The following is a 12,763-nucleotide window of genomic DNA, read 5'->3' on the forward strand; positions in this document are numbered from 1 at the left end:
AATGTCCAAAAATATTTTTCTCTATTGTGCACTAGCTGCATACAGCTCTGTCTTGACCTAAAGTTTTCCTTGCTTCAGTATATGCAAGTCATTCAGCAAGTCAGCTTTAGCTTAGCCAGTTTGATTAGGTGCATACAACCATTTTCAACATGTGTAATATTCCACTCCTGCTAGATTGATAAACATGCAAATCAGATCCTTCTAGAGTTAAGAGGTAAAGCATTAGTGTGAGGATATATTTTACAAGTGTAATAGAACAGGATAAAAGTGAAGTTAAAAATGTATTTCACTCTGACATGCCCATTATTAATTTTCTAAAGGGTACTCAGAGTGGGGGTAGAATCAAGAACAGTCTTGAAGTAGTAAAAAAGGAAATGCATAAGTAATAAAAGGTTTAATAGACTAGGGAAGAGTTGTCAAGGATTTCTAGATCTGAGCAATTTCTTTTTTTTTTTTTTTGCTGATTAAAATGTTTCCAGATCATGTTTTAAGAGCAACACTTTGCTATCATATTTCCTTTATTGCATCAGTTGGGATCCATACAGCCAGACTGAGTCCTCCTGCAGTTTCTTCTGGCATCTCCTCCTGAAGGGTTAGAACAGACTGCAGATCACTTGCGTGGCTGCTACTGCGGCATGGCATCTGTCAAATCAGCCTTTAGTCAACCTGCAGCTTGTTTTGGTCATTACTACAAAAAAGGAAACTTCCATCAACTGGAAATATTATCCATTTGTATGAGAACACTGTATTTTACAAGATCTACATTAGCTTGCATTCTTTCATCTTGCTCCCTTCAATCATGTCTCACATTGTCACTTAGAAAGGTCTTTGGGTAGAGACTCTTAACAATTCTGTGTAAATCACCTAGTTTACTTTATGTGATATACAAAAACAGCAATATTAAAATTCACTAGTTAGAATGGGAGATGTGTAATTTGTTCTTAGTGTTAGTTTAAACACATTGGAATTACAACTCATATGATCGGTGTAGAAACAGAACCAATCATCTGAGTTTCTCAAGGGAAGGTGGAGGATTAACTGTAGAAAACGTTCAGGTTTTCCGAGCCATTTATGACTTCAACTGTGGCATTTTCCCAAAAGGTTGTCATCAGATCTATTGTTAAATGAGGAACCTCTCCCTCCCCCGCTCACTTACAACTCACTTTAAAAAGCTATTTGCCTCCTGAAATTTTTGAAGATGGAAAAATCTAGGAAGGGTTCTTGCTTGTAGAAGGTAAGCTCTTGGGAGATGGACCTTATCAGACACATGCAGAATCTCTGAAGTCTTTACTGCCATTCTTATAAAGCTCCTGCTATTTGTTATTTAGCCCAGGACTTCCCTCAAAACATGATAGTATGCGGACACCATTCAGAAGAATAACTTCATGTTATAAAGGATGGGTTGGGTACTTGTTCCACAAACTCAATTGCTTATCAGCATAAATAGATTTGCTAGGACAATAGTCTCTTGCAGTAATCCAAGTCTTCTCTATATGTATCATGTAAAATATATTGTTCAGAGAGGGAAGATTTATAACGGAGTAACGATAATATTGGGGTAACTTTATGAAATCATTGAGCTTTCCCTACAAAAGTTTCAAGATCAGATCTAAAATATTCAAACATTGAGACAGCTAATGGTTTACAGATTTGGTGCAGTTAAATGGATTTTCTCCCTTTTCTAATTAAATTGTATGGTTAGCTGTCCTGATCCTACGCATGTTTGCTTGAAATGTATTGTACATATGAGCATATTTTTGTTCATTAGTTTTGCTTCAGTTTATGTTAGTCTGAATTTCTTCTATGCACAGCTCAAATGTCTACCAATGACAGACTTATTGCTACCCCTTGCATTTCATGGTCTCCAACCCCACTATTTACAAAATAAAGCCCCTTTTGCTGAATCCATGTATGTCTCTTCCTACTGAACATAACATTCATACATCTGAGAATAGGGCTAAAGAGCTTATGTCACAATAAATCTGTTTTGAAAGATTTTGTCTTGTGGCTGCTTAAATAACTAACAAGGCTACTCTTCTCTAGGCAGTAGTTCAACACACTGATTTATCCAAATTCTTCTCATAACAAGAAATACTAACAGCACAATCATATGCATGAGAAGTAACTCCCACTGAGTTCAATGATATTCCCAGGTATGTACAGGATTGCAGGCTAAGCATTTTAAGAGCAGTATGGCTTCAATCTAAACTATGCAGGAAATGAATCATTCTCTGATATTGTGTAATGTTCTATAGAAATAGTGGGAACCATCACAGCAGGAAAGAAATCTGATGCCATCTTGGCTTTTCAGAAGTTATAACTGCAATGCAGTAGATACAATTTAAAGATAGATTTTATTCTCTGATGATTTACTCATGCAAACTGCACAATGAAGAAAACTGTACAGTTTGTGAAACATGTCAAATGCAAGGATCTCAAATGCGAAGTACAGAAGTAGTGTGACATACATTTTAAAATGGAATCTATGGTTGTACAACTGTTTTCTGAACATAGATAGGATTTTCACTAGCCCCTCCATTAAAATCATTTACATATCTTCTCACACATATTAGATTTCCTTTACAACAGCAACAGCTTTATTACTAAAAAAAAAACAAACCCCAACCCTTTTAATATTAAATAAGGTTTTAAAAACAGAAATGCCTTAGACAGTACCAGGCATTGCTACTGCGTGAACACCATTCATCCCAGTGAAGAAATGAAGGGAGGTAGTGGAGCACAGCAGTGCCTGGTCATTATGCCCATCATATTTGCGGGAGCAAACATAACCAAATTAATCTATCTATCTAGTTCACCCAATCCACAATGGGAGACAATCACCCCAATCCACATACGGAAATGTAGGTAGAAGCAGGCTTCTGTGTACCTAAAAACTGGCAAGATTAGGGACTTGGTGTGCATACAAGCATGGATGTTTTCAGCCTGCACTACATTGCTTTCAGCTGGGTGTCTATTCCCATCCAGCATGACTAGAGTTGGATCAGGGCAAGTATCTGTAGACGTGTCTTGTAGAATTCACATTTTATGTTGAAGATTCTCTCACTATACTTGTGTGGGTTTTGTTTTTTAAATGCTGCAAGTTTGTTTTCAAAATTAAATTCCTTTAAAAATGATAAATGTATTTAGAACACTTTTTTTGCAAACTACGCAAAAACCTGTTTCCTTACGTTTTTAATACACAAAATATTTAAATTCTTATTTTTGGACAAAGCACTGAAATGATATATACATAATTTGATGACTTCGTCCAGCTTCCATTCTAGTTTGGTTGTACATCATTCAAATTCAAGTTGTTCTCTGCTGTTACCACCAATTACAATTCAATTATTTAAAACTGAATGTTTCATTTCATAGTTTGATGGCACCCTAGGTTAAAACAGAGCATAGAACAAATGAGTTACACAACCCACAGTAAATGCATTAAATGTTTGTTATATACATAATGGAATTCTTTTTACTGCCAGATGTTGCTACTGTGTAGTTTACTTTGCTGTTATACAAAATTTTTCTGATGTGAAAGCACACACCTATGTTTTGAGCTTTTACAAGTTAATCATAAAATAGTATACTTTTTAATATGAGTACAGAATTAAAATAGATAATGGCACATTAAAAAACTCAATATCCTACAGATGATTGGATAATGAGAAGAACTGTACCTACAATCATCTCATCAGAAACAAACTACATCATGGAATGTTAGTTATCCAAGTTCACACAGTAAGTAACATTTCAAAACTGCAAACATCTATCAAGCCAGCATCACATTGAAGGCATCTTTAAACATTCAAGCACAGACTGCTGGCATATACTACTGAACCAGTCTCTCTCTCTCGCTCACTTTTTCTCACACACATACACGCAGACACACACGCGCACACCCCACACTATAATTACATCGTTTCCACGGTATGGTAGATAATTGATTCCCCCCCGCCCCACAAGAAAGGTATCAAAATTTTGCTACTAAAAGATGACAGTGCTTACACAAGAATAAAGTACAAGTTACCTTGAAACTACAAGACAACAACAAAAAAAGTAATCTTGAGTTGTTTGTTGAGGGAATTTTAAACTTTCCTGGCATCCATACCATACTGCAGTATGAATAGGCTCCTCACTTCAAGACTCAAGAAACCACAAAATATCAAGTTAGCCTTGAAAAGGTATTCCATCTTTCACAACCCTGTTGTGTATCTGTCTCCTGTTTTGTTACTTTAATAAGAGGGTAGCTGCAGAGTTTCTTTTTCCAGCAGAAACGAAGCTCCTGATTTTAAAAATGGAAGTTCTAGCTAAGCTGACATCAGTTTAAAAAACAAAATCTAGCTAGTAATGACCCTGATCAAGATTACATATGTGCATAAAAAAGTACTGTATATTATATACTGTACTGGCCCTGTTAAACAAAATTCTTTAAAAAACACCCAAACAGTTAAAAAGCCAAAGAAAATGCTACAACAATATAATCAAACATATTCTCCCAATGTTTTTCCTCTCATAATGTGCAAAACAATATAAAGGCAAAAAGACTAAAAGCAAATTTAGTGATCCTGTCTTTTTTTCTCTTGCCTAGTGCTTTATGATCTTGTAGACTATACAAAGTCAATAGGAATCTATGCAGAACTTTGGTATAAAATATTACAAGATTACTATCACAGTTTTGGGGATGAGCATTAAGTGACTGATCTCAATGTTTCTTGGAACACCATCGAATGAAAGAGAAGTACATTTCTTTCAACTGTACCAACACTTTACATGACGAGCACTGAAAATAACGAGCGATCTTAATTAATAAAGAAAAACAAACCTGGGTGTCTATTAAGAGACTAGAACCTGCTGTGCAATTCCTGTTTGCCAACTTTCAAAGCCAAATTCAAGTTTGAATTATACAGATGAATAATTTTTAAACTACAGATTTCTCCTAGATGAAGGCTGCTCTCCTTGGTTTCCCTTTGAAGTTGCTAAGGAATATCTAAAAACAATGCAAGTTTTTAATCAACTTCCTGAAGGCTGTGATTGGGATGGAGGAGCCATTACAATCTGTGAAAGCACCGGCTCTGTACTCTGGTCTGCCATCTGGGTGAGCACCGACGTCGCCACTGCTTCTGCCTTGGAGGTTGAGCTCACTCCATTGGAAGTGCTGACTGAACTATGCTGAATAGCTTCTGTGTGAGGACTATTTGGCACGGAAATGTCTTCAGAACTATCATCTTTATCTGTGGCTGGAAAGAAAAGAAAAGCATTTCCATTCCCTTGTTAATGAAATGTATATCTCTGATCATCTTATACCAAAATAAGAGTCCTCCAAGTACAATTTGGATTGGGACTTTTCAGGCATGAACCAGAACAACGTTTTAGAAGTAGTTATTTATTTGTTTTATGGTTACAGTTACAAGATAATAAACTAAGTATGATTTTTATAGGAAAACAATGACTGCTGACAAGTGGTAGTGTGAGCGCTATCTATATCAACTGGGGAAATGTCTGATCCTAATCACTGTAAGTGGAATTCTGTTTGCGCGGTGGGAGGGGTTTCTCTTCTACTCCTTCTCACTGCAGCCTCTGTTCTCCTTCCCCCCCTCTAAGGTCACCTCTGAGGGTCAACGGATCCTCCAGAAGAGAATGTATTGTGGCGCAGCAGGAGGTGAAGGGAGAAACTTGAAGAAGTGCCTTCTGCTCATACTAAAGCACTTTTGAATGCAAGCTGTTGTTTGGAGAATGTTCTGTCACAGCCTCAAAAATGTAGGTGATATTCCTGAATGACAAACCATGCTTTGATATTAGAATGAATAAGTACACAGCACTTATACACAGCTTTTTTTATGTACTGAAAGTGTTTTGCGTGCACTGTGAGTAACCTATAAATCTAGCACTTTAAAAGTGTATTTCTTTATGATGTTATCTGCCATTTGGAATCAATTCTTTAGTATAAAGTTATAGACAGGAACTCCTAAAAATTCTCACCATGTAAATGTGGTTGTTCTCTTTCAAATAAAAAAGTAGTTTTGCAGGCTGTGAAACTATTTTTACCACTCAAATGTGGAAAAGTACTTATGAAGTGCAATGTATGATAGGGAAGTTCAAGAGGAGCATGGCTAGTCATAACCCTAATTCTAATTTTAGGGTGAAACTTTAGGGTGAAATCCCCTGCCCCCCTGAAACCCTCTGGAGCAGATTTTAGGGGCATGTGGTGAGCTACAAAAGGACGGTGGAATCCATTCAACCAATATTGTCTGTTCTGTTTGCATCAGTAGGGCAGGGGATGCAGAGGGAAGGAGAGGACGAGGAAGTCCCATTGCACAAGCAGCCTTCTGCTTGCATGACACTGGATGTTGCCCCTAGAGAGCAGGATTATTAAATCATCTGTGAAGAAGTAAGCTAGTCGGGGAAAGTCCATTTGCAAATAAATAAATAAATCTATGAATTTACTTTAAAGAGAAAACACTGTTGCTATTCAACAGTGGAATTAAGACAGAAAGCACCAGTAGGTATCCATAGAAAGAATACAACAGAACCCCCAAACCTCTCAAGGATCACTAATCCAAACATTTTAAGAATATCATTATACCTGAAAAATTTTGTACTGAGCCCTGCCAGATGCTTTCAGAAACCTATTCTTACTATATTTCAGTGAAGGAAATTCCAGAGATTCCCTAAATGCAACTATTTGTATGCTCTTATTTTCCTACAGACAAAGCTACACACACAGAACTAGAATAAAGGTACATATGCAGGTAGTTTTTAAAATACTATGCTGCTTATGTGCAAGCAGTGAAACATTCAAACTCACAAGTACCATACCTCAAACAGATACAATGTTAAAATATGTTACTAAAAGAAACAAAAGAAGCATGCCATCATCAAACAAGAAACAGGAATTGAGGATCCACAAGGAAACTGACCGCTGATTTTAATCAATGATCTGGTTCAGATGTAATAACAAACTATTGTTTAGTTTTATGGGAATGAGCCTCGGGCTCGTGTATTCCCCCTGCCCCAAAGTAGTTGCAATGGGACTTGAAGTTTTTGCTCCCGGTTTTAATTAACTGTGGTTTATTATTATGTCTGAACCCAGAATTGTGGTTAATTTTAATAAAGTATAGAGAAACAAGCTAGGATGGAAAAGAATGCTTTGATGTTGGTTTATTTCTACAAAGCATAGTTAAAAGCAACCACAGTTTGTCCTGGTTTGTGCATAACAAGTAACCACGTTTAGTTTAAAATGGAAGCAAAGACTTCTGGTCTCCTTCTCACACTGGAGGAGGAAAAGGTAAGGAGGAATTCACAAGCCTGAGACTTGTTCATGTAATGATAACTATAGTTTTACTTTACAACCGAACTAGGTAAATGACTAAAGTGGATTAGAAAACATATTTATTATATTTTTAATCCAACCAATACCCAACATTCTTTGGGTGGATTACAAAAATGTATTTCACTCTACATATGGCAGATAACACAAGATTATGAGGAACTGCAAAAGCTGTACAGGAAATAATTGGAATTCAAAATTATCTTTAGGAATTGGGATACTGGGCTAAAAATAAGTATGATAACATTCAATATGGAATGATGTCCCTCTTCCCTACAACTCACTCTTTTTAGGGTTTTTAAAAATGTTATTTGTATTGTTAAAAAACTGCAATAAAAATTAATAAAAAGATTAACTGTGCAAATGCACAATACCAAACATAGCCAATTAACAGGGTACATAAAGAATGTTAACTTTTTATCTAAGTCTTAAGTCCACATTCTGGGTTCTAAAGGAAAAAAAGACACTGCCAAAGGGCAATATCTGGATCTTTGGAGAATGACAGAACAGATATTTGGCCCATAAAGAAAAGGCTGGGTCAGGATATTATAAAAGCTCTGAAATAGGTAAATGTCATCAGCATAGTAAGATCACTGAGGGCAGGATATAGGATACTGAGCTTTAGGTATTTAGAAATATATATATACCATAAAAATATTTCAATAAATGAAAACAGTCCAAAGGAGACCGTGGAGTTACCATCCTGGAAAGTTAAGTACAAATAGGTCACAATATGAATCAGAAATAACTCGGATAAGATGTTACCCTTAAAAGAGAAGGGATCTTCTCTTTGGGATCATCTTGAGGTCTGGAATCCGTATGCTGTTGACTTCTTAAAACAGGCGTAGGGAATCTGTGGCCCTCCATATGTTGTGGACTACAATTACCCCTGATCATTAGCCACGCTGGCTGGGGCTGATGGAGTCCAACTATATATGGAGGGTCACAGGTTTCCCACTCCTGCCTTAAACCCACCAGGATAGGTATGAAAAGCCCCTTTAAGAAGAGTTTTGCACACAGTGAAGTCATTAACATCTTGGTGGATTCCAACTGCTGTTTCATATGCCAAAATACATCTAAGGGATCTGACATGAGACACAATAAAGGAATGGGTGTCTACTGGGAAGTGTGTTACACTGATCGTTCTCAGGACTCCAAATTCCTGCACAGCTTCCATCACTTTGACAAGTGCTCCTTAATCAGTAAGTTATAAGCCACTTGTTGGGTTTGGAGTCATGGCACCTGCCATGGCAACCAGAGATAGGGATTTTCCAGAAAATTTTCCACTGCCCTAAATTGATGGAGATCTGATTTAGCATGCTTGACTTAATATAGTAAATGAAACTAAAAATGTATGCCATGCTAACTTTACATGCTGTGTAAATATGTGAAAACATTTGTCAACAGCCAAAAGGAGTTGAACTGAAATATTTGAGGGGGGAGAGTGAAATTAGTATGGTTTAGATGTTATGTTCAAATTCAGAAACTGGGAAATTATTTTTATTGGAATACTTGTAAATATTTTAAGACCTGACAACTCAATACCACACACACTTCCCTTACACAGAAGGCACTGAAAAAAAACCCTCAGCATACTAATTTTAGTATGTTTGAGGAACTGTGTGTGCTTCCTAGGGATGGCAACATGAAAAGCATTAAAACTTTGTTTTTAGATTTGAGTAGTGCTGTATTCATTCAAGTTGCCCAATTTGACATATACGGTCATTCATTACACTGGGAGGCTCCACCCCCTGCTTCCCAGGAAAAATATCAAACCAAGGGGGAGACCACCCTGGCCCATCCATCAGCTGGAGAAGGAGCAGTGGCAGGGACCTCACTTCCCCCCCCCTGCCAGAAAGGACACTCAGCTCCAAATGCCTGTAGCCCTGGGACTGCAGAAAGGGAAAGAACATTCTGGCCCCATCCATCAGCCAAATAGCCACCAATTGCTGTTCAAGCAAAAACACCAGCAAGGGAAGATCACCCTGGCCCGAAATGCATTTAAATGCCCGCTTATAGCTCACCACCTTGTTCTGGCCTTGAAAAACTGAACTCCCTCCTCTTCCTTTTTCCTCCACTCCCCTTCCCTTGTGTGTCTTGTCTTTTTAGTTTGTAAGCCTGATGGCAGGGCCTGTCTCTTTTTTTGATTGATGTGAGCCGCTTTGGGAGACAATAATTGTCTGAAAAGCGGGATAAAAATACAGTGAATAAGTAAATAATTCATTATGTTACTAATTAATTTATGAAACAATATAATATTTTTCTGCAGAAAAAGTATAGCAGTGGAAAAATGTTCCACCTCACATCACCGATGACAACTGACACACATCCATCAAGCTCTTAATTAAGAGGAGACTTTTCATGAACCCTATGAGGAAGCCATGATTAAAAGTACACCATTTTGTACACTTAACACCTTATTTTTCTTAACACCGATAAATTTCATATGTTGACAAAGCTGTAGAGAACTGGTTTTACCTGAATGCTCCTACATGATCAAGTTAGTTGACCAAAAGCAAATGAAGACTGAGGGACAGAGAAAGGGTTTCTGAAGGTATTACCTCCAACAGATGCTTGGATCTTGAGTTGCCGTTCTGTAAATGGAAGGGACTCAATTCCACTGGAACCTCCCATGGGCAAATGTGGGGTTGGGAATGTGATTTTCACCAATTCCCCTTTACCCCTGCAGCTCCCAGTGTCATCTCCCATGATCTTCCAGAGGGTTGTCCAACCCTTTGGAGCAGATTTTCAGGGGGAGGGCCACAGAAAGCATAGGCAAAAATCCCACCCCTCCCCTACCAACAGGAGCATTTTGTGAGAGAAGTTCAGAGTCCAAGCTAATGAATTTAGTTCAGGGCTTGACTATAACTGCTTTCTCAAATAGCTACCTGGTAGCTTGCCTATGGAAGGACTGCTAATCTAGGCTTGTCCAATAATACTTCTAGAACTCCAGGATTTCCTCCAAAAGGTCTCCTGAAATGTAGCTATAGTGGAACATTAAGAAACATCTATAAAAGATGTAGGGGGGAATCTGATGGTGCCATTCCACTTGTGAAGCAGCTTCTGATTCAGCGAACACCTGTGTTAACAAAGGAAGAGGGGATTCCCCCCCCATTCCTCCTTTGCCCTGCAGCCCCTACAACACATTCCACATAGTTATGGAGGGTCCTCCAAATCCTCTTGAGCCGAGTTTTGGGGATGCAGGGGGAAGGGGACATCAGCAAAAATTGCCCCCTCCTCTTCTGTTAGTGGAGGTGTCTGCTGGACCAAAAGCTGCTCCACAAGCAAACAGAACCACTGGATTCCACCCTATTTCAAGTGAAGTAGGTTTCAGTATTTATACAACTTCACCTTCTTTAACTTTCATGAACTTGGTCAATTAAGGATCTGCACCATCAGAAATATGGTAGCAATTATTACAGAGTTTATGCTTTGAATATTCTAAATATCTAGGATGGATCTCCAGGAGGGTGTATAAATTGCCCAGCATAGCTTAGGGAAGAATGAAGGGTAGCGGTATTCTGTGAAGTACCACTCCTCCTCCTCTTGCTTTCTCCAAGGCTTCAGAGAAATGTATCCCTTCTTTTCATTATTTTCTTAATATAACTGAGCTTCTTTGTTAAGGATACACAATACTAGGCCATGTTAATTATAATTCTGATGTAGTATAAGCCAACCCCTTACATCTTTTATTGCATATTTACAATAAGCAATTAAGTATAGTGTTTTATACAGACCATAATCTGATAACTATCTGCCATGAGTGGCAATGTTTAATGTTGTTTTATTCCTTACACAAAACAAAATCAGTTTGCACCAGAGCTGGAGATTTAGGAGTGTGCTTGCGCTCTCTCTCTCTCTCTTTCTCTCTCTGTGCGTGTGTGTGTTTGCTTTAATGATTTAAACTTTGAGGTAGTTAAATGTACAACCAGAAAGATAGTTCTCTTTCATAGTATCAACATTCAAGACACCTAAGCATGTACAGCAAAATATGTATGCATAATGTTATCCTATTGCAGGTTCTATATGAAATAATGTTGTTTTGTCAGACGGGAGCCATAATGGCCTCATCCCTGCAACAATCATTGTTAATATAAATTCAAAACATATTTTGACATGGTTTCAATTTGCTCCAAGATGCCACTTTCCATCCTGTCAAAATGACTGGCGATCAAAAGGACTGAGATTTATAAGCTCAAAACTGACAAAATCAGTGTTCTAAATATATACAGCCACAGAGAGTTGCTAAGCCTCCTGAATCTTTTAAATTAAAAAATATTGCCCATTCTGATGAAACTGCTTACAATGACTACAAGTAAAGATGGTGGCCATTAAGTTTTATCGCAAGCACCTGAGGAACTGTTTGCACGCAATACAAAATGTTCTTTTATTCTCCTAAATTACTGACAGTGGCAAATTAAAATGAAGTGGCTACATATGGCAGAAACAATCTTCACATTTACAAATATCCTGAAATATCACTAAATCATAAAAAGGAAAGCTGTGGGTTATATATTATGAATGTTGCCTAATGCATTCCTAGCTCAGCTCAGTTATTTGTTACAAATTTGTGTACAATGGACAGAATTGGCCATTTATTCTACAGCAGCAGCTGGTTCTAGTCTGTGTATTATATCCAAAACATAAACTAACAAGAGATACACAATTAACCTTTAAAATGCTGAAAAACTAAGAAAGCTAAGAACTTCATTTTTAACATTTTACTGATTTTACTTTTATATGTGCATTGCTACACCCATCAACTAAAGCTTATTTTCCTCTTCAACAATGATGTTATGGCAAAAAAAGCACAGGGGGTTGGAGAAAAGACTGGTAGATAACACAAACAGCCAGGAGCCTCTATCTCATAAATTGTAACCCTTAGTGTGTGAAAAACCCTACATTTTAATTAAACTTTTGAATAAAAAGAAACTACTATCAATATTAAATAGCTTACAGTCCTTCAATATTAACATGCACCAGATTATAACCTGGAGACCTCTATAAAAAAATTGCACAGCTTTAAAAAATTCTACAAATCCAGAAGAAGGAAGCTTCAGTATGTTGCTGCATTTATCTTGCAGTAACCTTGTAGGAATTGTTATATTTAAAGTGAAGTATTTGAACATCACTTCTCAGTTTTAATGTTTTCTCTGTTTGCTTTGGCAGTATTTCACTGGTACAGCCTAAGGCTAGAGGTAATGGAACATTACTCACTATGATAGCCAGATTTCTTCTGCATGGCTGTTACAGGGCAATCTTTATGAGCCAGAAGAAGCTGTTTCAGCTGTGCCACTTCATTTCTCAGCAGGGTGACTTCATTCTAAAGAAGAGAAGTTATATACTTTACTAAGATCAAGTTACATACATTTGAGTGAGCTCTATAAGGTTTTGTAAAGACAAATAAAAGACACAGCACGTACTTTCTATGCA

General features: G+C 37.4%; 1 protein-coding gene across 14 annotated transcripts in view; it reads right to left on the reverse strand.

The window, feature by feature from the left end:
* Positions 1 to 423: 423 nt before the first annotated feature.
* Positions 424 to 12,763, reverse strand: part of ATF2 (activating transcription factor 2) — a 60,936-nt gene continuing 48,596 nt past the window's right edge. For 5 of the 14 annotated variants that reach the window (XM_084813459.1, XM_084813428.1, XM_084813450.1 and 2 more), the window contains 3 exons: positions 12,548 to 12,653; positions 9,358 to 9,510; positions 2,337 to 5,240 (listed from right to left, as the gene is read on the reverse strand). In XM_084813459.1, the coding sequence (XP_084669585.1) occupies positions 5,014 to 5,240; positions 9,358 to 9,510; positions 12,548 to 12,653 (486 nt within the window). In that variant the 3' untranslated portion in view covers positions 2,337 to 5,013. Of the gene's footprint in view, positions 689 to 2,336; positions 5,241 to 9,257; positions 9,511 to 12,547; positions 12,654 to 12,763 lie in introns of those variants that run through there. The other 9 variants (XM_084813513.1, XM_084813479.1, XM_084813437.1 and 6 more) reach the window with 5 other exon arrangements.

This window comes from Heloderma suspectum, chromosome 1, assembly GCF_057233095.1.
Source record: "Heloderma suspectum isolate Gila_16-S chromosome 1, 16-S_ref, whole genome shotgun sequence".
NCBI lineage: Eukaryota > Metazoa > Chordata > Lepidosauria > Squamata > Helodermatidae > Heloderma > Heloderma suspectum.